The sequence below is a fragment of the Mangifera indica genome, chromosome 9 (genome assembly GCF_011075055.1).
Source record: "Mangifera indica cultivar Alphonso chromosome 9, CATAS_Mindica_2.1, whole genome shotgun sequence".
Classification (NCBI taxonomy): Eukaryota; Viridiplantae; Streptophyta; class Magnoliopsida; order Sapindales; family Anacardiaceae; genus Mangifera; species Mangifera indica.
Window position 1 is genome coordinate 11618223 of NC_058145.1, and position 26072 is coordinate 11644294.

Sequence of the window (26072 nt, forward strand, 5' to 3'; positions counted from 1 at the left end):
GAGAAATGCTGCATCCAATTGCTAGGTCAGTGGAGATGAAAGATTATGTATATAGTTTTTACTTGCGTAGAGAGCTCAATTACTGGGGCGAGGAGACTAGTGACAGAATGATGTGTCCAACTTGAGACTGATTCCATGAAGAGGAGAGGTAATGCTATATTTTAACTGAATTGATTATTGCATATAATATTAACTCTTGAAGCCAATTATTTGATAAACTTATCATTGCAGCATAATTTTTTTTAATAAAATTATCTGCACAATCTATGAAGAGTTTTTGGTGATTGGGTATTGGTTTATTTTTAATTTTTAACTATTCAATCATATTATGATACGTATTATTTGTGTATAAAATTGTGCGCATATTATTACTTAATTTGTGTGTGTGTGTGTGTGTGTGTTTGGTGAGAAAAATGGTATGTTTGTAGTATTAAATTTGTCCATCTCCTTGCCCCTTTGCCCTATTTGAACTTCAAAGCATGTTGAAAGCAGAGGCACTAACTTTTTTTTTTTTTTTCAAGCAAGGAAATCTTACATAAATCGGATCAATTTTTGGGCTAAATTAATTACTTCACCTAAGTTAAGAGTTTACTCTTAAAATATCGTTAGAAAGATTTGAATTATTGTTTTACTATGGAATCTGACTCTTTTGGACACTTACTCTGTCCTTTTTCTAAAGGCCAAAGGATTACTTCCCACCCAAAGTATGCTCATTTCCCAAGTTTTCTCTCATTAACTTAGAAAATCTCATTTACCCACCCATAAACCGTTAAAATTAATTGACTCTGTTTGTCATATCATTTCCCCCTCCCTAAACCCTAAAAACTAACAATTTTCCTCCAACTCAAGTTTTCAAAAACTGCGTTTTCCCCCTAGGGTTTCCAAACTTTTAGATCCAATTTTTCAACAACGACCGACGATCTCTAAGCACTTACTATTTCTCTCCGACGCCTCCTCTTTCTGACTGTGCATCTTCTGGCACTATGTGGCGTCGTTATCGACGAAAACCAAGCATCTTCGTCAGAGAAGAAGACAAGGCGTCTTCATCAAGATGAAGTCACATGGCATCAGAAGATGCACAACTAGAAGGAGGAGGCACTGGAGAGGTAGAGTAGGTACTTGGAAAGCATCGATCATGGTAAAAAAAATTGGATCTGAAAGTTTGAAAACCCTAGGGGGAAAATATAGTTTTTGAAAACTTGGGTTGAAGGAAATTATTAGTTTTTAGGGTTTAGGGAGAGAAATAAAATCAAATTTAAGTTTATTTTTAATATTTCAGATAAAATGTCGATTTTGCCCTTGAAACCGTTAAATTTAATGATCTATGAGTTGGTAAATGAGATTTTCGAAATTAACTGGGGAAAACTTGGGAAATGAACATACTTTGGGTGGGAAATAGTCCTTTGGCCTTTTCTAAATTCAAACAATTAAGAAAAAAAAAAGTAATTAACAATCTGGAAGCTTTGAAAGGAAGACAAGAAACAGAAAGACTAAAAACAAAGTAAATAGACTTTTGTTCTGAGATATATCAAGAAATTTCAAGCAAAGACAAATTTGCATTCAATGTATCATCCTATGTAATAATTCATTTCTACAATATACCAATCAAGTGAAACTCCAGGTTTAGTGATCGACGTAACAATCAGCAAATTAAAAATTTAATTTTAAGATATCTTGGATTTGAACCATTTATCTCAAGGTTGGAATCCCATTTCTACTCAATTTATCCCTTTGGACACTAAGTTATTCTATTATTTATCTAAATTCAAACAATTAAAAAGAAAGAAAAATAATCAGCAACCTGGAAGCTTTGAACAGAAGACAAGAAAAGAGAGGCTAAAAACCAAGTAAATAGACTTTTGGTCTCAGACATATCAAGAAATTTCAAACTAAGACAAATTCACATTGAATGTATCATCAAATAAATGATACAAGCCTACAAGATCTTTGTAACAGATAACCTGAGTTCAGGTTCCCATAAACAAAGCCTATCTGGTTTCATTCATCCTGCACTGAGAAGGTTTCAAGAGGTTAAAAGCAAGAACTTCTTTCTTTATGCCACTTAAAAATCCAGCATGGCTCTGAAACTCATTTTGCAGTCTTTCCAAAATAGATGAATACAGAAGATCATGTGTAAAGATTGGAAATGTCAAGGGGTTATTTACTTAGGTCATTATCTGACATTAACTTACAGAGTCAACTTGATTAATCTCTCTCTTTACACCTTAAATTTGAATTGCAAGAGTATCTTAAGACAGGGAAACTGATTTATTGGGAGTTCGAAACTACTAACAGAAAGAATAACTCTCTTTACAAAAAGCAGATCCATTTTCTCAATGGCTGCAGCTCATGGATTACTTTATTTGTGGATTGTCTTCAATTTATCCTTGCTCTTGGCCTCTGCTCAAGTAGATGACCAGTTCATCTATCATGGTTTCAACATCTCGAAACTGCAACTGGGTGGCTTGGCAAAGATTCTTCCCAATGGTCTATTGCAGCTCACAAACACTTCTGAGCTTAAAAGCGGCTATGCTTTCTACCCTTCTCCTTTCAAATTCAACTCATCTTCTTCTCAAACCATTTCGTTTTCAACAACTCTTGTGTTTTCCATTGTTTCAGAAGCAGATTTCGGAGGCAATGGCTTGGCTTTTTTCATCGCACCATCTATGAACTTTACTAGCGCTGTTGCAGGTGCATATTTAGGACTCTTTAGTCTTAAAAACAATGGCCTGCCTACAAACCACATCTTGGCAGTTGAGCTTGATACTGTACAAAGCCCTGAATTTTATGACATAGATGGAAACCATGTTGGAATTGATGTGAACAGCCTCATCTCTCTTCAATCTGCTACAGCTACTTTTTTTTCCGATAAAGAAGAAAGAAATGAGACTTTGGCGCTAGAAAGTGGAAAACTAATACAGATTTGGATAGACTATAATGGAACAGAAAAATTACTGAATGTATCAATAGCTCCACTAAAAGTTCCAAAACCAAAGAGGCCTCTGCTGTCAACACTTATCGATCTCTCTGAAGTTCTACTGGAGTCTATGTATGTTGGTGTCTCTGCAGCAACTGGTACGCGAATAAGTGATCACTATATTCTTGGATGGAGCTTCAACAAAAGTGGACCAGCACAGACCCTTGATATTTCAAAGCTTCCTCCACCTCCTCCGCTTCCTCCACCTGTGAAAACATTTGAGGGCCTAGATCGAACTGCTACTGTTTTGCTGCTGGCATTAGCGGTTGTGCTGATAACAGTTGGTGGAGCTGTTTACTTTGTGAGGAAGAAGAAATATGAGGAGGTATATGAGGACTGGGAAAAAGAATATGGTCCCCATAGGATCTCCTATAAGAAACTCCACAAAGCAACCAAAGGTTTCAAAGAGAAAGAGGTTATTGGACAAGGAGGTTTCGGAAAGGTGTACAGAGGTGTCCTTCCTTCAAATGTAGAAGTTGCAGTCAAGAGAATCAACCATAACTCAAACGAAGGGATGAAGCAGTTTTTGGCTGAGATTATGAGCATGAGAAAGCTAAGGCACAGGAATTTGGTGCAACTCCGGGGCTATTGCAGGCGGAAGGGAGAAGTTCTATTGGCCTACGATTGTATGCCTAATGGAAGCCTTGACAAAATCTTATACGGTGATATGAAACCAAACCTTAATTGGTTTCAGAGGTTCCGGATTCTCAGAGGAGTAGCTTCCGGCCTTCTTTATCTCCATGAAGAGTGGGAACAAGTTGTTCTGCATCGAGACATAAAAGCTGCCAATGTTCTTTTAGATGCCGATCTGAATGGAAAGCTAGGAGATTTTGGGCTTGCTAGATTATATGATCATGGTAGTGACCCACAAACCACTAGCCTGGTAGGAACTGTTGGTTATCTGGCTCCAGAGTTTCTTAAGACTGGAAAGGCAACAACTAGCACTGATGTATTTGCTTTTGGAGCTTTTATGCTTGAGGTAGCATGTGGAAGGAGGCCTATGGAACCTGGAATGGTAGATTTGGCTGATTGGGTCATTGATTGCTGGAAAAAAGGAGCAATTCTTGATGTTTGTGACGCTAGATTGGAAGGCATATATGTGGAAGAGCAAATGGAGTTGGTTCTTAAACTAGGCCTCTTTTGTTCACACTCTAACCCAGAAGCTAGGCCTAGCATGAAGCAGGTGACACAGTATCTGGATTGGCAAGCAAAATTGCCAAGTATAACACCAAATAGCATTGTGATAGGCACAACAGCAGTGAAGAATGTAGCTCTTAACATTGTGTCATTAGATTGATTGCCTGGAACTAGTTCTTCCCTTTGCTTGTCTAGTGTTGATTCAATCCTTGTAGTGGGCCGCTGAATCAAGACTTTCATGCAATAGCTGCATCCTTAGGACATAAAATGTTTGGAAGGTGAAGAGAAAATGCAGATATTATGATGTACTATGTCTCTGTACCTTGTGAAATAGTAAAACTGACACTACTTGTAGCATAATTGACTTGTTATTCGGTAAGTGTTTCTGTGCTTGCTGGCAAATTCACATGGATTCTGTTTTAGCCTTGTCCTCCATAGCATTATCAAAACAGAATGGCTAAAAGTCCAGAAATAACTGTGCTGTAGGGTTTCAGCAAAGGGCATTGATAAATTTAGTAAATTTTCTTCCTCAGTCTCCTTTCATATATTGTATTAGAACAGAATTGCATTTAACATTAATTCTTCCCTTGACGAATTTGCTGAGTCCGCTAAGCTATTTGGATTATTTCCTAATAAAATAATTTCTTTAGATTTCTATAAAACATCATTCTATTTAAAAGAAAGTAAACAACATACACTTAAATAAAAAAAAGCGAAGCTTGACATCAATAAACATCATTTTAGTTAAAATAATTTCAAACAGATATGATACATAATAGAGAAATTGTAGGAATGATATAATGCACATTTAGAGGTTAAATTTTATCTGACAAATTTTTTTTATTTTAATAGAAAATTCTAAAAGTTCAATTATTTCAATTGAAAAAAATAAAATTTGATCACCCAATAATTGTACATGTTAGCAAATAATATCCAAATCGTTAACTTTTAACGGCATTTGGTGATAGAAATGGTTTTGTGTAACATAGTATAAATTTGTCCATTTAAAAGGAAAATTACAAAAGTTCAATCTTTATAATAATAAAAACAAGATTCAATCATTTCACTAGAAGAAAAAGGCCAAAGGAGTTATTCCCACCTAAGGTGTGGTGAAATCTCAAATTTTCATCTGTTAACTTAAAAAAGCCTAAATACTCATATTTTTGTTAAATTGTGTGTTATTTTGTTGAAGTGTTGTGATTAAGGTATGTAAGGTCCCAAGTTCCTAACAGATTACTTCAGGTGTAACCCTGCCTGCTAAGGTCTACTTTAATAAAAATGAATAAATGCCCATAATTTAACTTGCGGTCATATCTTAAAGAGTAGGGAAATAAAGTACAAAGAGTTTGAGATTAGTTAAAAAGCAAAAAGTCTCTCTTTGCAAGCACCTCCTTATATACTTCAATGGTGGTAGCTCTGAGGTCACTTCTTTGTTTGATAGTTTAAATGCCCACTTGATTTTCTTGACATCAGCTCAAGATAGAAACCAGTTCATCTACCCAACAAATCCAAACCGCATCTGGATGGCACTACAAAAATCCTCTCCAATGGTCTATTGCAGTTAACCAGTGGCACCCAACTTCAAACACGCCATGCTTTCTGCCCACTTTCAATAAAGTTAATGGATCATCCTTATAAGTCTCATTCTTTTTCCACTCCTGAAGTAATTTCACAATCAACTGAAATACACAATTTAGGGTCTTGCACAAGATAAGTTAAAGATTCAACAATTAGAATATAATAAGCTCTAGTGTGTTTATTGTCTAAAGAAAAAATATAAAAGAGAATAAGATATAAGGTTTTAACATGATCAGACCTAATGATTGTAATGCTTACACTCAGGAGATAGCTATTATTTTATATGTATTTTACACAATGAACATGACTTTAAAAGTTGTTGGGGTGAGAAAAATTAGTGAAGTATTAAAACTTTTAGAAAAATGATTTAGATTTAAATCTTTATCATGTTTACAAAATTTTGATTTAAATTACTTAAAAAAACCTAAAAATTAAAAAAAATGACGTTAAATAAAGTTTATTCACAATTTTTATGTTTTAGTTAACTATTACTGGAATGTGAATGGCTCCCTACCCTATCAATGTCAAAGCATGTAACTCTTATATATCACTCATTTATATTATTTTTAGGGAGAATGACTATTTTCCACCTAACTTTTGATGAGTTTTCAAAATACCACCCACGGCATATGAAAATCCACTTTTTCCACCCATGACCAAACTGCCGTCCAATTTTTCAGTTAGGGACAGGGGCAAAATCGTCATTTACTATTTATAACTTTAAAACTTTAAAATTTTACCGTTTTCCCCCTCCAGGTTTTAAAAACTAATAAATAACCCATCCTCAATGTTTAAAAAGTTTAGATTTTACCCCTAGGGTTTGCTTCCTTCTCCGGCCACCACCGACGATCGACGCAATCGACTGATCTCCCATCTCTAACTACAAAGGATGACGAAGGACGACCCTTCGTCGCCCAGATCTGGACGACGAAGCGTCGTCCAGATTTGAAAAAACAGACGATGGACGACGCTTCGTTGTCCTTCGTTGTAGTGTCTCGATGACGCTTTGTCATCCTTCGTCATAGCGTCTGGACGACGCGATGAGCGACGAAGAGATCTAGGTGGAGTCAACGAAGAGAGACCTCTGGGTGGAGCGACGAAGAGAGACCTCTTCGTTTCATGGTGGTGCAACGAAGAGATCTCTGTCTCTTCGTCGTATCGTGCGACAAAGAGATCTTTGTCTCTTCGTTGTACCGTGCGACAAGGAGATGAAGATCTCTTCATCGCACCACCGCCGTCGCACCAGGAGAAGGAGGAGACTGGTGATGACGCCGGAGATGACGTCAAGAGATGAATTTGAAGAATGGGGGTGAAACTGTTAGTTTTGAAAGTTATGGGGGGTGGTTGTATTTTGAAAAATATGAAAACCCTAGGTTTGGGGGTAAAAATGTTAGTTTTCAAAGTTTAAAAACTTTAGGTAGGGTGAAATATTAGTTTCTAAAACCTAAGGGGGGTGAAAGAGAAAACCCTCACATCAATTTTGGGATGAATTTTGTAGACTAAATTGAGGGGTATTTTTGTCATTTCATCTAACAAGGGTAAAATGGATATTTTATCTTTATACAAACAGATATCATCCAAATTAACGCCTCATGGGTGGGAAAAGTGGATTTTTATCTGCCATAGGTGACATTTTGAAAACGCATCAAAAGTTAGGTGGGAAATAGTCCTTTGCCCTTATTTTTATTAGACGCGAGACTTTAGTCTCCAACAAAGGGAAATTCATCTGACTGATGAAAAAAGCAATTCCTTGACTTTGATTTTGTACAAGTTTATGTATTATTAATTAGATTGGAAAGGTTAATCACATTGTATTCATGTAGTTCTATTTACCTCATACATGCCACCAATAATCTGATTTTGTAGCTCGTAAAGTTAAAAACTGAAATGTTCCTAGTCTTGTCTATTAACATATGGAAAATTTATTTTTTGTTAATTATATGATTTTGAGATGTTTACTTGTACGTAGAGTAATACTATGTATATTCATTTTGAGTACACAAATGAGTATACATTTATATGTATCATTACGTGATTAAATGTTATTTTATCATTAATTTATAATCATTAAATCATATGATGACAAATATAAAATATGTATTTAATATATATATATATATATATATATATATATATATATATATATATATATATATATATATATATATAATTTTATTAGAGTAACAATGGTCATGACATGAAATAGTTGTAGTTCCTTCTTCTTGGAACTTCTTGTTGGCATTTATCAATTCTTGGAATCAATAAATTATTAAAAGAATGATCCCTGCTCTTGATGAGATTTGTTACACCGAATGTTATATGCAAATCAGTCTTGTATAATATAAGTGGCAGTATTAGAGTTAAAGATTAGATAATTAATTTTTAATATACACTATAGTGTAGTCCTGGTTACGGTTCATGAACCGACGGTTTCGATTTGAAACCACCGGTTTACGATTCGAAAAAATAAGGACCCTAAATCAAAACCGTAATAGGACGGTTTGTAACCGGTTCAGAACCGATGGTTCCGGTTCATCACCCCGGTTCAAAACTGATATAGAACCGTCAATTTTAATACATGATCTTAATTTTATTTTTAAATTATTAATTACAATAATTGAAAATTAAAAGAAATACTTAGATTTAATTTTTCAATTAAGCTTCCTACATATCTTCTTGGGGTTTAGAAGAATCAATAGCCAACAGTACCCCCTTACCTTATTATTCATCTCCGTTATCTTGACTATTATTTCTCATCATCGAACTATCGGTAGTTAAATCAAACGATTCTTCGTTGAAGTTTACTTTTATATCTTGTTGGCGTAATTCGACTCTTAAACTATCCACTTTTATATAATAAATAAATTTAATTATATAAATAAATTATATGATTAATTATGAAAGATAAAAAAATAATAAATAAAATTAATTATAGGAATAAATAAAAAATAATAAATCAAATTAATTATAGGAATAAATTCTATAATTAATTATGAATTGTATAATAAAAATTGAAATTGAAATTAATAAAAAAAAGAATTTAATTAAATTTGAGAGAATTTGATTGAAAGATTGAGAGAATATTAAGAATTGAAAGGATGAGAATGAGAGTAAATGAGAGAGTTTGAAGGATTTTGTTTGAGAGAGTTGAGAGATTGAATTGATATATATAAGAAAAATTTAAAAAAAAAATTTAAAAGAGGGTGAAACGAAATTTAGAAAATATGCAGGGGACCGGTCCCTTGCATATTTGTAGGGAACCAACAGTTCCCATGCAGGGAACTGTTGGTTTTTTTTTAAATTTAAAAAAATAAAAAAAAAAACAGTTCAAAAGAATATAAACCGTCGGTTCATAAATCGGATTTGAACCGACGATTTTACGGTTTAAAATTATATAAACCGGAACTGAACCATCAAAATCTGGTTTTGTTTTGGTTCCAGTTTTATCTGGGCCGGTTTCAGTCCGATTCACTGGTCGAATCGACCTGTGGCCAGGTCTATTATAGTGTAAAATATAATAAATATATAAAAAAATAACCCAAAAGACTTTTAATCTAATTTGGTTCGATAATCAGAAATTTATGTTCTCGATACATTATTAATCGTTGTTAATACAATAAAATATATCTTAATATCTTATAAAGGATGTAACATTGAACAATGATACTATTAAGATAATAATTAACTCCAGGGAATAGTAAGTCTTTTCTTGTGTGCACGTAGATGAAATGCTATCTCTACACTTTTCGCTCTTTATATTGGCCCTTTGCATTTAAAGGATAAAAAGAAGATATTACATATCAGAATTTGAGTAACCTAATTTAAATATAATTCCGAAGATCTATTTATATTCTAATTAAAATGATACAAAATAGTTATATTAACAATATAATCTCTTTTAGAAGAAAAAATATAATTTTCTTTGTAGGCATAAAGAAGAGTAGAAAAATTATCTCACATATGCTTGTGTTCTTCTCATTATATTTAATTGTTATTACTATAGCTAGTCATTAATTATAGTCTATTGGAAGTTGTAGGTGGGGAAATGAAAAAAAAAAAAAAACTTTATTTTTTTTGCACTCTCTTGTAACCCAATCATTATAAATACCCCAAATCCTTCACATTTTTCTCAAAACATTTTAACCTTTTTTTTTTTTGTACTATATAATGCCAGAGTTGGTGTTTTAGAGTCAATTTTCTTAACGATATTACTCCACATTAAGTCATATTTATACAACTCTCAATAGTAATCTTTATTTGTAAATATATATATTTACGTGTATGCCAAAATAAATGTCTTTTCCATGATAGAACCATGACAAAAGAATCAATGTGTGTCAATTGATCATAAGGAACACTATGGTGGCATTTTAAAAACATTCACTATGTTACATATGGTGGCATTTTAAAAACATTCACAACCCTAATATTATCCTGATTTAGAGCATAAATACTATGATTATAATTATAATAGTGTTGAATAATTTTACTGAAAAATAGTAACAAATTTTATGTATCAAAGTTATTTGTTGACAACCTAATGTAATATATGAATGCACGTTGAGTAGACATATTTATTAGATTGGTCTATCAAAAAGATTTCATATAGATGATTATTCTAATATCTATGAAATACATTCTTTTGCAAACAATGGTACATATGATATTTTAATTTGGGATCACCAAATCGTTCGACGATGATCAAAATGATTTAACACTAATTCAACGTAATTTTTGTGAAAAGATTATCATAATGGTGGTGATTGACAAAATAACTAATGGCATAATGTGGAAAGTTCAACTAAGACAAAACATGATAACATATATGATTTCATCATTCAATAAATTTTAAATTAATATTAGAGGTTAACAAAGCTGATGGAGTATTAGAATTTTCAGAGAGAAGGTTTAAGTTTGAACCTTTGTCACATTTGTGAAACCTTAATTCGACTTACCAAAAAACTTTTTTTAATTAATATACTTTCAAGGTAATCCGCATAAGTAATACAATATGAATTTCGTTCAAAAAGTAGTCATGGAATAATAGTCTCGCATAACATAAAAAATCATAAAATTAAATCTTAATGGTTTAACCTACAAAATTACTTTAGAGCAATAATATGTGTACCAACTTTTGAGTACATAAATATGTATATACATAATATATTATCATATAATTATGTATTACTTTATCTTTAATTCAAAATCGTCTAATCACTTGATGACACATATTAAATATGTAATTGTTTGTTTACTTAAAATAAGTACACAGTTTTAATAATTAGTTTATAAGGAAAACAACATAATCAAAAATTAATATTATGAACGTGACTACCTTCAAGGAAATAAAGAATAAAATCAATTAAAAATAATAAATAGAACAATATCAGGGTATTTTTTTTTCAATTAATCTACAAAAAAAAATTAGCATTAGTGAGAGGAAAACAACAAACAAGTAAATATATGTTTATTATAAATATTGATTTCATTTGGTTTAGAATTTGGTTTGATTTCATTAGGGTTTCATTTAGTTTTGCACATAAGGTTAAAAATTAATTACCTAATTGTTGTATTTAATGGGTCATGCTAATCTCAAGAAGATTGTGCCAGTGAGAGTGTGTGTCATTGAACAAATTGAATTTTAGCTCACTTAGGTAAGTTTAAATCTTATGTTATAAGTTCACAATTTTTCATCAATAAAACCATATACACATACTTTTAAGTACACAAATCGATATATAGATAATATATCATTATGCGATTGTATAATTTTAAATTAAGAATAAAATAATATTCAGTCACACAATGATACCTCTTATATGTACTTATATGTGTATTCAAAAGTGTGTACATATAACATTATTCTTTTATTTATTTTTTATGCAAGGGGCTATAGGTGAACTCCTAAGCCTTTACATATTTGTTGAAGAGGATGTAACCCATTAGTTTAAGGTAAATAACTTGAGATTACATTATTTGTTATTAGCTAATTGCACCATGATAAGGTCTTGTCTAGACAGTTGGTCTGATTTTTGAGATAGGTCATTGGCTAATTGTTTTGTGAAAGCAACCTTGATGCTTGACTTTTGAGTCGTTCCCAGCATGAAATGAATGTAATTACATGTTGTTTATTCATTAGGGGTCACTGGGTTCACATTAGTTGCTTTTTTGGCACCATTTGCCTTTTTCTAAAATTGTGTACTTTAGTTGATATATTATGGATGATGTGGACACTCTCAATTAAAATGATCGTGAGTTGGTCCCTTTGAGTATGACCAACTCATAAAAATTTACTATTTCCTTCACAAACAATGCATTTGGTCACTTTGAATGTGATGGATCAAGCAACAATCTAGAAACCTAGGTCTTGCAAACCAAACCCAACTAGCATATCCTGGCTGAATTAATTTTATTTTTCCACATTCATTAATTATAAGGATTGATTATTGTTTCAAGCTCATATAAACTACGGTCCAGGCAATTATTTCCATTAGGTCAATTAACTTGTTAATGTTTGTTTGACAATTATTTGTACTGTGTTTGGGTTTGTGCTGTGAAAATATAAGCATAACTACAAGATCATTTACCCATGGTTTATTTTCACTGGAAATATGTGGGGATTTTGAAGACTTGCTTATCAAGTTGATGGATTAGTTTTAGAGATAAAAAGAAATGGGCTATTTAAGTTGGAATTTATTTTTTTATTTGGTAGATGGTAGATGTCGATGAAGATTTCCAATTAGAAAAGGAAGGAATTTTATCTTTATAACTGCAGCCTGAGAACAATGATAGTACTATGGTCAAATGTATAAATGTTCCTTGAAAAATTTTGGTACAAGTACACTTAAGAAACATTTGTGTAGGTGTAGGAAATATCCTTTCAGTTGTGTGTGAATAAAGTGAACTCCAAGCATAAAGTACTAAATTATGATGTTGTTTTCAAGGAGATTGTATAGTTGGTAGCGTAAACACTTGGAAATATGATCAACTTACATTGAGAAAGGCTCTAGGATGGATGATTATATTGGATGAGTTCCTTTAAGTTTGTTAAATTAGGTTGAAAGGTTTAGGGTTTTTTGTAGTCAAATGCAATTTAAAGTTGAAGTTCCATCTTGCACTACAATTGTAAGAGATTGTTATGAGATATTCATAGAGAAATGAGAGAAAATAAAGAGATTTTGAAGAGTAATTGTAGTAGAATTTCCCTAACCACTAACACTTAAAGATCTTTATAAAGGATTAACAATATGTGTGTTACGATTCACTTTTATTGATAATAATTGACATTTGCATAAGAAAATTATGAATTTTTCACTATCATTGGTTACACATGTGAGTAGATGGGATGACAATTGAAAAAAGCTTGCTTGAATGGAGCATAAAGAAAGTCATGACTATCACAAATAATAATCTTAGCTTTGATAACGTCGTTGTTGGGTGTGTGAAGAAGTAAGTGAACAATTGGAGCAGGAGTTATTCGAGTGGAGAATATATGCAAGTGTGGTCAGTTGTCCATATCGTTAACTTGATTGCGATGGATGGATTGAATTTATTGGGAAAACATATTGTTCACATTCAAAATGCAATGAGATATGTTAAAATGTCTTCGGCTAGGTTGCAAAATTCAAATAATATATCAAAGAAGAGAAAATTCAGCAAGCAAAAAAAAACACAAAGATAAGCCGCCTGTTGTGAAGATACATTCACTGTGTAATGGACTTTAGCTAGTCCTTACAAGATTATTTTTATGGTGCTAAATAATAACAAATCAATTGTTTAATTGTTTTCTTGTTGGATTGATTAACTCTGTGAATACATGCTTGAAATTTATTTTTTCTCGTCAAATTCTTTTATCATCACGTTACGCATTTATGCAATAATCAAATTTAAGGGTGTTCTAAATTATCCAATAACTAAATCAAACATATATTCATACTGAAAATTGAATCGAAAAACATGTTATTTAGAAAACTAGTTCGGTTATCAGTTTAAGAATATAATGAAATGGATTTTTTTTTTTTGTCATTGGTTTGTCTATCTTTTAGAATTGATTAATTGGACTGAACTAATTAAAAAAATAATAATAATCAAGCACCAAACCATTTTTGAAAAAATTGAATAGAAAAATAAATCAGTACAGTGACCTTCTAAATTTTGATTCAAAACTGATTAACCGTAAATTTAGTTTAATTAATTGGTATTATTTGTTTGATTCAAAACATGTTAATCTTTAAGTTAATTTGGTTTCGATTTATGATTTTTTCTTAATTGAAAATTTGATTCAATTCAAAATAATGTCAAACTAGTTCAGTTAACTGGTATTTTTAGTTTGGTTCGGTTAATTGTAATCTTATTTAGATAAAACCACATTTTTCAGTTTGATTTGATAAGTAAAAAATGGTTGCATTACTTTGATATTTTGACAAATTCTCTCTCTCTCTATTTTGTTTTTTTTTTTTAAGTTTGAAAATTTTTCCAATCTTGAGTTAACACACCTTAGGTTAGTCAATATGACACATGTATCCACAATTATCTCTCCTTGCAGACAGGTTTTCCTACATTCATAAATAAATCTAGTGCTCAATAACACGGTTAACTGCCTTATTATTCATGTTAAGTTAATTAGCTTTTATGACCCGGTGTTTCAGCAGAGACGATTGACAATAAAATTGGCTTATCCATCTAGAGCTTTGAAATGGAAATTTGAATGGTCATTTTGATTTCATTGTCATAACTTGACCCTCTGGAGGGTCAAGTTCATGAATCAGGCTCTAGAGTCCTGAAGAACCTATAGGCGTTTAAATTTACATTTAACTCTGAATGAATTATCTTCTTTAATTTAATATCTGAGATTAGTTAACAGCAGCATCTCTCTCTTTGAAAAAGGCAGAACTACTCCTTTCTTATATGGCTGCAGCAAAGAGATCCCTGCACTTTTCGGTAATTCTTTATCTTTGCTTAATTTCCATTGCTATCGCTCAAGATGAAAATCAGTTCATTTATCATGGCTTCAATGAAGCCAAACTGCGTCTTGGGGGCATAGCAAACGTCCTCCCCAGTGGTTTATTGCAGCTAACCAACATTTCTGAGATTCAAACTGGGCGTGCTTTCTATCAATTCCCAATCAAGTTCAACATATCTTCCTCTCAATCTCTTTCATTCTCCACCAATTTTGTATTTGCAATAGTTCCATCAGAGTTTGATCTCAGTGGCCAGGGCATGGCTTTTGTCATCTCACCCACCACGGACTTCAGTAAAGCTGTTGCAACTGGATATTTGGGGCTCTTCAATATTTCCAACAATGGCCTCTCTACAAATCATATCTTCGCGGTTGAGCTTGACACTGTACAAAGTGGTGAATTTGAAGATATTAATGGAAACCATGTGGGGATTGATGTGAACAGCCTGACTTCCGTTGACTCTGCGCCAGCAGCTTATTTTTCTGATAAAGAAGGGAAGAACGAAAGCCTGGACCTGGCTAGTGGAAATCCAACACAGATTTGGATAGACTACAATGGGGTAGAGAAATTACTCAATGTAACCCTTGCTCCAATTAGAATCCCAAAACCCAAAAAGCCTCTCTTGTCAAAATTCATCGATCTATCTGAAATTCTTTTGGACTCTATGTATGTTGGTTTCTCTGCGTCAACTGGTACCCGTGAAAGTGAGCACTACATTCTCGGGTGGAGCTTCAATGAAACTGGGCAATCACAAAGCCTTGACATTTCAAAGCTTCCTTCTCTTCCACCCACCAGGAACGCAAGTGGGAAAACAGATCCACTGATCATCATTTTGCCTGTAGCCGCACTGGTTGTGCTTATAATAATTGGTGGAGCTGTTTACATTGTGAGGAAGAAGAAATATGAAGAAGTATTTGAAGAGTGGGAAAAAGAATATGGTCCCCATAGGCTCTCCTATAAGAATCTGTATGAAGCAACCAAAGGCTTCAAAGACAAGGAGGTCATCGGGCAAGGCGGTTTCGGAAAGGTGTACAGAGGCGTACTTCCTTCTTCGAATGTACAAATCGCAGTCAAGAGAATCACCCTCGACTTGGATCAAGGGATGAAGCAATTTGTAGCAGAGATTGTAAGCATGGGAAGGCTAAGGCACAGGAACTTGGTGAAACTCCAGGGATATTCCAGGCGAAAAGGAGAACTTCTATTGGTCTATGAATATATGCCTAATGGAAGCCTTGACAAAATTTTATACAGCAATAAAAAGCCAGGCCTTAACTGGTTTCAGAGGTTTCAGATTCTCAGAGGTGTAGCTTCAGGCCTCCTTTACCTCCATGAAGAGTGTGAACAAGTTGTTTTACATAGAGACATAAAACCTGGCAATATTCTTTTGGATGGTGATCTAAATGCAAAATTGGGAGATTTCGGTTTCGCTAGATTATATGATCATGGTAGCCACCCACAAACCACCAACCTGGTAGGCACAGTGGGTTATCTGGCTCCAGAGTTGCTTAAAACTGGAAAGGCAACTACCGGTACAGATGTATACGCTTTTGGAGTTTGTATGCTTGTGGTGGCTTGTGGAAGGAAGCCTATAGAGCTTGGAAAGGAAAATTTGGTTGATTGGGTTGTTGATTTCTGGTATAGAGGAGATATTCTTGATGCCAGTGATCCTAGATTGGAGGGCATATATGACAGAGGGCAAATGAGTTTGGTTCTGAAATTAGGGCTCTATTGCTTAGACTACAACCCAGAAACAAGGCCTAGCATGAAGCAGGTGATGCAATATCTGGATGGTGATGCAGTATTGCCAAATGTAGCACCTGAAAGCTTTATGATTGCTGGTTTCACTACGAGTAATGAAGCTTATGAAACTGCCGACTCATTTCAGTCGTCGGGCGAAAATAGTGCGACTCACATCTTCTCTGCCATTGATTCAAGCATTACAACTGGCAATTGAATCTACAGATTTTCATACGAACCCAGTTTTCATTTTAGGAAAATTAAAGTTAAATTTATGGATAAACCAGGCTCTTGGTGTGATCCTGTGAATATTTGGAGTCCGTTATTTAATTTCTCTTCGACATGTTTGCAATGAGCAATACTTTATGTACAAAATCTTAGTAAATTAAAGAATATTACATGTCGAACAGACAAGATTTTTACATCAATTAGCAGAGAATAGTTCATATCAATAGTTTTGTCCCATAAGAATGATTTGAACGGTTGCTTATCTCTTTGATGCATTCAAATTAGCTAACAAATTTATCTTTTCTTTTCTAATTTTGATTCCAAGCATGAGTGATATGGATGTGAGAATTCTTCAATTATTGTAAGATTGTGATCAGTTATTATTATATATATATATATATAGGAATTATCTACTCTTTTGAACTTTTCTCATATTCCCCCTCTCCCATTTTATGTTAAAATTTCAGCTAAAAAGTAAAGTCGCTGCAATACTAAACCAATAAGATATTCTCACCTTTGCTGTATTTGTGTTTTCTTTATGTGGATTGATATGTCGTTGCCTTCCTCTTCGGAAACCTTGTCCTAAAAGGAGAAACAGGGGAAATGACAACTCTTTTATTCGTCAAATTCCTATGGACTAGTTAAAGCAAAGACACACGGAAGACGTTGTATATTTTGGCATCTAGGAGTAGTTAGAGTTGATAAGTGATGGCTCCAATAATGTCCTAGATTTGGAAGGGACCAAATTATTTGGCTTGAAGCTTTGGAAACCCTTGATGCGTCGTGATTTGCTAGGAAGTTTAGTTTTCTGTAAGCCAGTCACCAATCTAAAATTTTCTTTTTCTTTTTCTTTCTTATCATATCAGCTAATGCCTTCATCTTGCTTTGTGCTTTCATAAGATTTCATTTCAACCGTTGAATGTAGAGATGTGCATAATTTGCTTTAAATCATAAAACTAAACTGTTACAAAATTACAGTTTTGTTTGTAAAATAGTTTGGTTTGAGTTAAAAATTATTCAAACCGTTTTTTTTTTTTTAATTTGGGTTGTAATTTGGACTATATATATATATGTAACTTCTCGTAGCTTCCTTGCCGCTAGTTATGGCATTAGGCATGTTATGTAATTTGTAGATATTATCTAAGGTTGTTTGAGCTACTATGATTTCTGAAAAAGGTTATCCAAGCCCAAAAAATGAACATACTTGTATGTCCACTACCACAAATATGAGAGACTTTCAATGAGATCTAGGCAGACCCTTGATGAAGTCTAGAATAACGTCTGTGAACACTTCTAATGGATTTGGTAAGGGTTGAAATAGATCAGTAACAGCTATGTTTTCAAGTTTGAATATTTAACAATTTGAGCAATTACAAGTGTAGTTTTTAACATCCCTCCAAACCCTTTTCCAATAAAAAATTGATGCCAACTTCTTGGTTATTACACTGAATCCCAAATGATCACCTATAGCATAATCATGAAATAAGGCATGAGATCTTGCTCAAGGCAGGATCTTTTCACGCCACATATGTGATACCCTTAGGTGAATCCCACATTGACAAAGCACGGAAAAGATGCTGGGTCTGTCTATGTATCCCACATTGGTTAGTGGTGGGAGAATTTGATTGGTTAAATAGCTTGTGAGCTCCTTAACTATTAAGACGCGTTTTGGGTTACAAAGCCCAGAAGCAAACCCATGATGGACTGTGTGTCCAAAGTGGACAATATCTTGACAATGGGCCAGGTTATTGAACCAGGGATGTTACAAATAGTATCAGAGCAACTCCGCGTGTCCTTTTGAACAATGGTGGGGCAAACTTCAGTAAGGACGCTAAGTCCCATAAGGGGGGTGTATGTGATACCCTTAGGTGAATCCCACATCGACAAAGCACGGGAGAGATGTTAGGTCTGTCTATGTATCCCACATTGGTTAGTGGTGGGAGAATTTGATTGGTTAAATAGCCTGTGAGCTCCTTAACTGTTAAGACGCGTTTTGGGTTGCAAAGCCAAGAAGCAAACCCATGATGGACTGTATGTCCAAGGTGGACAATATCTTGACAGTGGGTCGGGTTATTGGACCAGGGATGTTACAACATACCTTCCTCGCCTTCCAAGTTTGTTTTGATGTCATGAATATACCTCATAGGCATTGGGGCCTTGTTGCTTTTTTGTTGTAATAGGTTTAGGTGTTCATCCTCATCCTATGACTCTTCCAGTCTCTTAAGTTGTTCGAATGGTCATATTTTAGTGGTTAGTTTGTTAATTCCCCTACTAACCACATATGGAACTAGCTGAGAAGGCCACATCCCTTATCATGCACATCTGAATTGAACTAAACTATGTGGCTAATACGTTTTGGTGCCAAGTGCATGATGCATCTCATAGGTATTTATCTCTTAAATAATCGTATTGCTTTCACGTATTTTGCCACTTACTCATATAGTTGGTGGCTATCTAGGTGTGTACCATTTCCCTTAACTTTTCTGATTTTTGACTTGGATTAGACTTGGCAAGAGTCTATGTCATCTTTTACATAGTCTGACACTTCTTCAACCTCTAACTACCTTGTCTTCCTTGCTAGGGTCTCTTATTCTTTTTCTTTCTTCTTCCCCTTCCTTGCACCTAGTTTAAGGGTAAAATAATTATTTTCTACTTTTTGCTAGACACATAGGCATGTCTCTACTACACACCCTAGTGTGCCTTCTAACACCCACACATGGGCATAGTATGTCCAACACACAATGTCTACTTTTGAAAAGTGATACATGGACATGTGTTATATACCACATGGCCGTGTATGTCTTTCCTCAAAACGATCGTGTGAAGAACAAAATTTCCTATTTTGTGCAAAAGATACATGGGCGTGTACGATGTCATACACATTGTGTACCGCATTCTGGAGATCACAAAATCTATGGGTTCTATGCTTTTCCGGCTACCTATGGCAATCCATTCACATACAACATGTTCTAGCATGTCTCTAAACAATTATACATATTTCTCTCTAACCACAAACACATATACAACCAAAACAACTCAAATCATATTATCATCATCATCAAGCATGATTAAATCTCAATTAACACCTTTACATAATTTATAAAATGAATATAAACAAGTTCATGCATTGATTCACACATATATAATCATTGTAACCTCAATACCACATCAAGAAAGTCAACATTCAATTATCACAATGAAATTAATCATTATAATCATCCTTAAACAATCAAGGGGAGGACCAACTTACTTGCCTTTCAATATTAAAGCAAACTCTTCACATGACTTTGGCTTCTCTGACGACCGGCAACTCTTCTCTAGCATCCTAAATCTCAATTCTCTCTCTCCCCTCTTTGGTTCATGTGGTTGGAGCAAGTAGAGAATAAGAAATTAGGTTAAATGCCTCTTTCTATTTTGCCTCCTTGACGTGACACACAAGCATGTATGCTACTATACACAAGCGTATGTCATAACGTCCAACTAATTCAAACTTTGCTAATAATGCACGGTCGTATATACCCACATACACAAGCATGCATTCTTATGAAAATCGTCGATAAACTTAGTTAAAAGCAAGGGAAAAGATTAAAATGTCTTTGACTTTACCTGTGGGTTTTATATGGAGAGAGAGAGAACATAGCTAGAGAAGGTAAAGGTCATCATCTCCAATGACAATCTCAAAACTTTAAAGGGGAAATGATCACTTTTCAAACTTCGGATATAAAAAATTGTTAGATTTTTAAACTAAGGGAGGATGCCATAAATTTTTAGTTTTTTAATATTTTTAGTTAAATTATATTTTTGCCCTTAACTCTAACAATGAATTTTAATAGAATGTTAGATATTTGGGTTTTTGAAAGTTAATGAACAGGAGATTCTAATTGATCATATCTTAGATTTTTTCTTATACTAATTGATCAAGAAATATCATGCGAGAATTGGATAATCTCATCAACTATTTCAATATAGTTGGTGCTATAACTTTGCTCAAAGAATATTGTGAAGATACATTCATTGTGTGATAGTATCTTTGATTATACGGTACATTTTTTGTATTATTTTTTGAGTAATATTATGTGTGCTCCTTTCTGGTACACAGTTCATATACACAAACAATATGTCATTATATTATTGAATGCTATTTTATTTTTACTTTAAAATCATTCAATTACATAATAACACATAATCAATATATATAAATTATGTATAAAAAATGGATACATATAGTTTTATTATTCTTTCTAAAGCTAGAGATTCTTTGATAGGCAGGCTTTAGCTAGTTCTTACAAGAATATTTTTATGGTGTTAAATAATAACAAATCAATTGGTTAATTGTTTTCTTGATATATTGATTAACTCTATAAATACATGCTTGATATTTATTTTTTACCGGTCAAATTAGTATCACTTTATGTGTGTATGTAATTAGGGTTGGATCCAAACTGAGTCCATTCGAGCTCGAGCTCAAAACGAGCTAGCCCTAGCCGAGCTCGAGCTCGAGCTACTCGCCAAAATTTTCCAATTAAAAATTTTGATACAAAATAACGTCATTTTGATCAATATATATTAAAATGACGTCGTTTTAATAACGAAAAACTAGTCGAATCGAATTCGAACTGAGTTCAAGCTTGACTTTCACGAGTTCGAGCTTAGTTATATGTAAACCGAGCCGAGCTCGAGCTCACAACCCTATATGCAATAATCAAATTTAAGGATGTTCAAAATTGTCCAATAACTAAATCAAACCGATATTTATACCAAAAATTGAATCAAAAAATATATTATTTAGAAAACTAGTTTAGGTACCGATTCAAGAATACAATAAAATTGGTTTTTTTTTGTCATTGGTTCGTCTATTTTTTAGAACTGATTAACTAAAGTGAACCAGTTATAAAAAAAAATTAACAAAAATAATCAAGTACCAAACCATTTTTGAAAAAATTGAATAGAATAATAATGTAGTAGTGTGACTTTCTAAATTTTGGTTCAAAACCAATTAACTGCAAATTCGATTCGATTAACTAGTATTTTTTATTTAGTTCAAAACAGGTTAATCTCTAAGTTGATTCAATTTCGATTTATAATTTTCTCTTAACTTAAAATTTGGTTTAATTCAAAATAACATCACACTGATTCGGTTAACTAGTATTTTAGTTCTATTCAATCAACCATAATCTTAACTAAGTCGAGCCACCTTTTTTAATTTTATTTGATTTGAACAAAACTGAAGTATAAAATGGTTGTGTTTACTTTGATATATTGACAAACTCTCTCGCTGGCATTTTTCAGTTTGAAAATTTTTTCCAAACACCTTGGCTTAGTCAATTTGACACATGTATCCACAATTATCGCTCATTGCAGACAGGTTTTCTTAACGAGCTCTTTTGTAGTTCCTACATTTCATAAATAAATCTTGTGCTTAATAGCACAGTTAACTGATTTATTATTCATGTTAAGTTCATTAGCTTCTATGACCCTGTGTTTAAGTAGAGACGAACGACAATAAAACGCCAATGAACTATTTTTTATCCAAGTTTTAATTCAATTTCAAAAGTATATTTGTGACAGTTTAAAAATTTAAATATCAACCTATAACCCAACTGGTGTTAAATTTTTTTTTGGTTAGAAATAAGAGTAAAATCGTCATTTTATAATTAATATTAAAAAATATAAAATTCATTAATTTTTTTCCCTAGGTTTTAAAAACTAACAATTTCACCTTTGACTAAAGTTTTTTAACTTTGAAAAATAATATTCCCTCTCCCAAAAAAAAAACACCTAGGGTTTATTTTCAACGGCTCTTTGATGGCCATCTTTAGCTATTGGTGACTCCCCTTTAAACCCAAAGTCATTGTCATCCCTCTCAAGAGCATCTTGTCATTTGGAATCGTCTAAATTGGACGAATCCAAATGATTCGTCTATACGATAAAGGACAAAGTGTTGGTCTAGAACGCTTCATCTAGATGACGCAACGAAGGTGTCATCTAGATGATGCCTTCGCCATCCAGACGAATCGTCTAGATTTGTTCGATCTAGACTATTCCAGACAACATGATGCTCTTATGAGGGACGATGATGGGTTTGGGTTTGAAGGGGAATTGTCGATGGCAAATAGAGAAAGAAAATAAACCTTAGATTTTAGAGGGAAAATATTATTTTTTAAAGTTAGTTAAACTTTAAACGAAAAAAATTGTTAATTTTTAAAACGTATGAGGGAAATAAATAAATTTTATATTTTTAATATTAACGCTAAAATAATAATTTTATCTTTGTCTATAACAAAAAAATTTAACAATAGTTTATCTATAAATAAGTATTTAAATGTTTAAACTACTGCAAATATGTTTTTAAAATTTAATTAAATCTTGGGCAGAGAATAACCGTTTGGCCGACAATAAAATTGGCTTATCCATCTAGAGCCTTGACATGGAAATTTGAATGGTCACCTTGATTTCATAGTCATAATCTTGCCCTGTGGAGGGTCAAGTTCATCAACCATGCTCAAGTGCTGAAGAATTTAACCGCGTTTAAACTTACATTTAACTCTGAATGAATTTTCTTCTTTAATTTAATGTCTGAGATAAGTTAAACAGCAACGTCTCTCTCTTTGAAAAAGGCAGAACTACTTCTTTCTTCAATGGCTGCAGCAAGAAGATCCCTGAACTTTTGGGTAATCCTTCATCTTTGCTTAATTTCCATGTCTATCGCTCAAGATGAAAATCAGTTCATTTATCATGGCTTCAATGAAGCCAAACTGCGTCCTGGGGGCATAGCAAACATCCTCCCCAGTGGTTTATTGCAGCTAACCAACATATCTGAGGGTCAAATTGGGCACGCTTTCTATCGATTCCCAATCAAGTTTAACATTTCTTCCTCTCAATCTCTTTCATTCTCTACCAATTTTGTATTTGCAATAGTTCCATCAGAGTTTCATCCCAGTGGCCATGGCATGGCTTTTGTCATCTCACCCACCACGGACTTCAGTAAAGCTGTTGCAGGTGCATATTTGGGGCTCTTCAATATTTCCAACAATGGCCGCTCTACAAATCATACCTTGGCGGTTGAGCTTGACACTGTACAAAGTGTTGAATTTGAAGATATTAATGGAAACCATGTGGGGATTGATGTGAACAGCCCGACCTCTGTTGACTCTGCACCAGCAGCTTATTTTTCTGATAAAGAAGGGAAGAACGAAAGCCTGGATCTGGCTAGTGGAAATCCAACACAGATTTGGATAGACTACAATGGGGTAGAGAAATTACTCAATGTAACCCTTGCTCCAATTAGAATCCCAAAACCCAAAAAGCCTCTCTTGTCAAAATTCATCGATCTATCTGAAATTCTTTTGGACTCTATGTATGTTGGTTTCTCTGCTTCAACTGGTACTCGTGAAAGTGAGCACTACATTCTCGGGTGGAGCTTCAATGAAACTGGGCAATCACAAAGCCTTGACATTTCAAAGCTTCCTTCTCTTCCACCCACCAGGAAAGCAAGTGGGAAAAGAGATCCACTTATCATCATTTTGCCTGTAGCCGCACTGGTTGTGCTGATAATAATTGGGGGAGCTGTTTACATTGTGAGGAAGAAGAACTATGAAGAAGTATTTGAAGACTGGGAAAAAGAATATGGTCCTCATAGGCTCTCCTATAAGAATCTGTATGAAGCAACCAAAGGCTTCAAAGACAAGGAGGTCATCGGGCAAGGCGGTTTCGGAAAGGTGTACAGAGGCGTACTTCCTTCTTCGAATGTACAAATCGCAGTCAAGAGAATCACCCGCGACTTGGATCAAGGGATGAAGCAGTTTGTAGCAGAGATTGTAAGCATGGGAAGGCTAAGGCACAGGAACTTGGTGCAACTCCAGGGATATTCCAGGCGAAAGGGAGAACTTCTATTGGTCTATGAATATATGCCTAATGGAAGCCTTGACAAAATTTTATACCGCAATAAAAAGCCAGGTCTTAACTGGTTTCAGAGGTTTCAGATTCTCAGAGGTGTAGCTTCTGGCCTCCTTTACCTCCATGATGAGTGTGAACAAGTTGTTTTACATAGAGACATAAAACCTGGCAATATTCTTTTGGATGGTGATCTAAATGCAAAATTGGGAGATTTCGGTTTCGCTAGATTATATGATCGTGGTAGCCACCCACAAACCACCAACCTGGTAGGCACAGTGGGTTATCTGGCTCCAGAGTTGCTTAAAACTGGAAAGGCAACTACCGGTACAGATGTATATGCTTTTGGAGTTTGTATGCTTGTGGTGGCTTGTGGAAGGAAGCCTATAGAGCTTGGAAAGGAAAATTTGGTTGATCGGGTTGTTGATTTCTGGTATAGAGGAGATATTCTTGATGCCAGTGATCCTAGATTGGAGGGCATATATGACGGAGGGCAAATGAGTTTGGTTCTGAAATTAGGGCTCTATTGCTTAGACTATAACCCAGAAACAAGGCCTAGCATGAAGGAGGTGATGCAGTATCTGGAGGGTGATGCAGTATTGCCAAATGTAGCACCTGAAAGCTTTATGATTGCTGGTTTCACTACGACTAATGAAGCTTATGAATCTGCCGACTGATTTCAGTCCTCGGGCGAAAATAGTGCGACTCACATCTTCTCTGCCATTGATTCAAGCATTACAACTGGCAATTGAATCTACAGATTTTCATGCGAACCCAGTTTTCATTATAGGAAAATGAAAGTTAAATTTATGGATAAACCAGGCTCTTGGTGTGGTCCTGTGAATATTTGGAGTCCGTTATTTAATTTCTCTTTGACATGTTTGCAATGAGCAATACTTTATGTACAAAATCTTAGTAAATTAAAGAATATTACATGTCGAACAGACAAGATTTTTACATCAATTAACAGAGAATAGTTCATATCAATAGTTTTGTCCCATAAGAATGATTTGAACGGTTGCTTGTCTCTTTGATGCATTCAAATTAGCTAGCAAATTTATCTTTTCTTTTCTAATATTGATTCCAAGCATGAGTGATATGGATTTGAGAATTCTTCAATTATAGTAAGGTTGAATAGTTTCTTCCTAGGATTGTAGAAAAGTGTGAACAACTTCAACCTGGAGTTATTTGGAAGTACGGAACATGGATGAGAGGAGTGTACTCATATAAAGCCTCAAAAGGGGACATCGAAATGCTTGAATGATAAGTGTTGTACCAGAACTCAACTAATGACAACCATGAAAGCCATGTATATGTGGTATATCCCTTGCCTTGCATTGTAGATAATTCTCTAGGCAATGATTGACAACCTTGGTTTGTCCATCCATTTAAGGATGGTATGTTATAGACAATTACAATCTCACCCTTGCAGCTTGATTAACTCCTTCTAAAAATTGCTAAAAAGACTATTCCTTGTCGCTGGTTATGGTATTAGGCATGTTATGTAATTTGTAGATATTATCTAGGGTTGTTTGAGATACTATGATTACTGAAAAAGGCTT

The 26072-nt window shown here is 33.9% G+C and overlaps 3 protein-coding genes across 3 annotated transcripts; all 3 read left to right on the forward strand.

Moving 5' to 3' along the window:
- The first annotated feature begins 1948 nt into the window (after positions 1–1948).
- Positions 1949–4536, forward strand: LOC123224834 (L-type lectin-domain containing receptor kinase SIT2-like). The gene has a single exon (XM_044648558.1). It carries the CDS (start codon positions 2337–2339, stop codon positions 4272–4274), a length of 1938 nt encoding a protein of 645 aa, XP_044504493.1. The 5' UTR covers positions 1949–2336; the 3' UTR covers positions 4275–4536.
- A 9971-nt stretch (positions 4537–14507) lies between these two features.
- LOC123225441 (L-type lectin-domain containing receptor kinase I.8-like) lies at positions 14508–16816 on the forward strand. Its single transcript, XM_044649387.1, has one exon. The coding sequence runs from the start codon at positions 14600–14602 to the stop codon at positions 16604–16606; it is 2007 nt and encodes a 668-aa protein (XP_044505322.1). The 5' UTR covers positions 14508–14599; the 3' UTR covers positions 16607–16816.
- A 6348-nt stretch (positions 16817–23164) lies between these two features.
- LOC123225399 (putative L-type lectin-domain containing receptor kinase II.2) lies at positions 23165–25459 on the forward strand. Its single transcript, XM_044649337.1, has one exon. It carries the CDS (start codon positions 23256–23258, stop codon positions 25185–25187), a length of 1932 nt encoding a protein of 643 aa, XP_044505272.1. The 5' UTR covers positions 23165–23255; the 3' UTR covers positions 25188–25459.
- Positions 25460–26072: the final 613 nt, after the last annotated feature.

Coding starts and splice junctions, on each gene's coding strand:
- LOC123224834 (XM_044648558.1), top strand. CDS start 2,337: ATGGCTGCAGCTCATGGATTACTTTATTTGTGGATTGTCTTCAATTTA.
- LOC123225441 (XM_044649387.1), top strand. CDS start 14,600: ATGGCTGCAGCAAAGAGATCCCTGCACTTTTCGGTAATTCTTTATCTT.
- LOC123225399 (XM_044649337.1), top strand. CDS start 23,256: ATGGCTGCAGCAAGAAGATCCCTGAACTTTTGGGTAATCCTTCATCTT.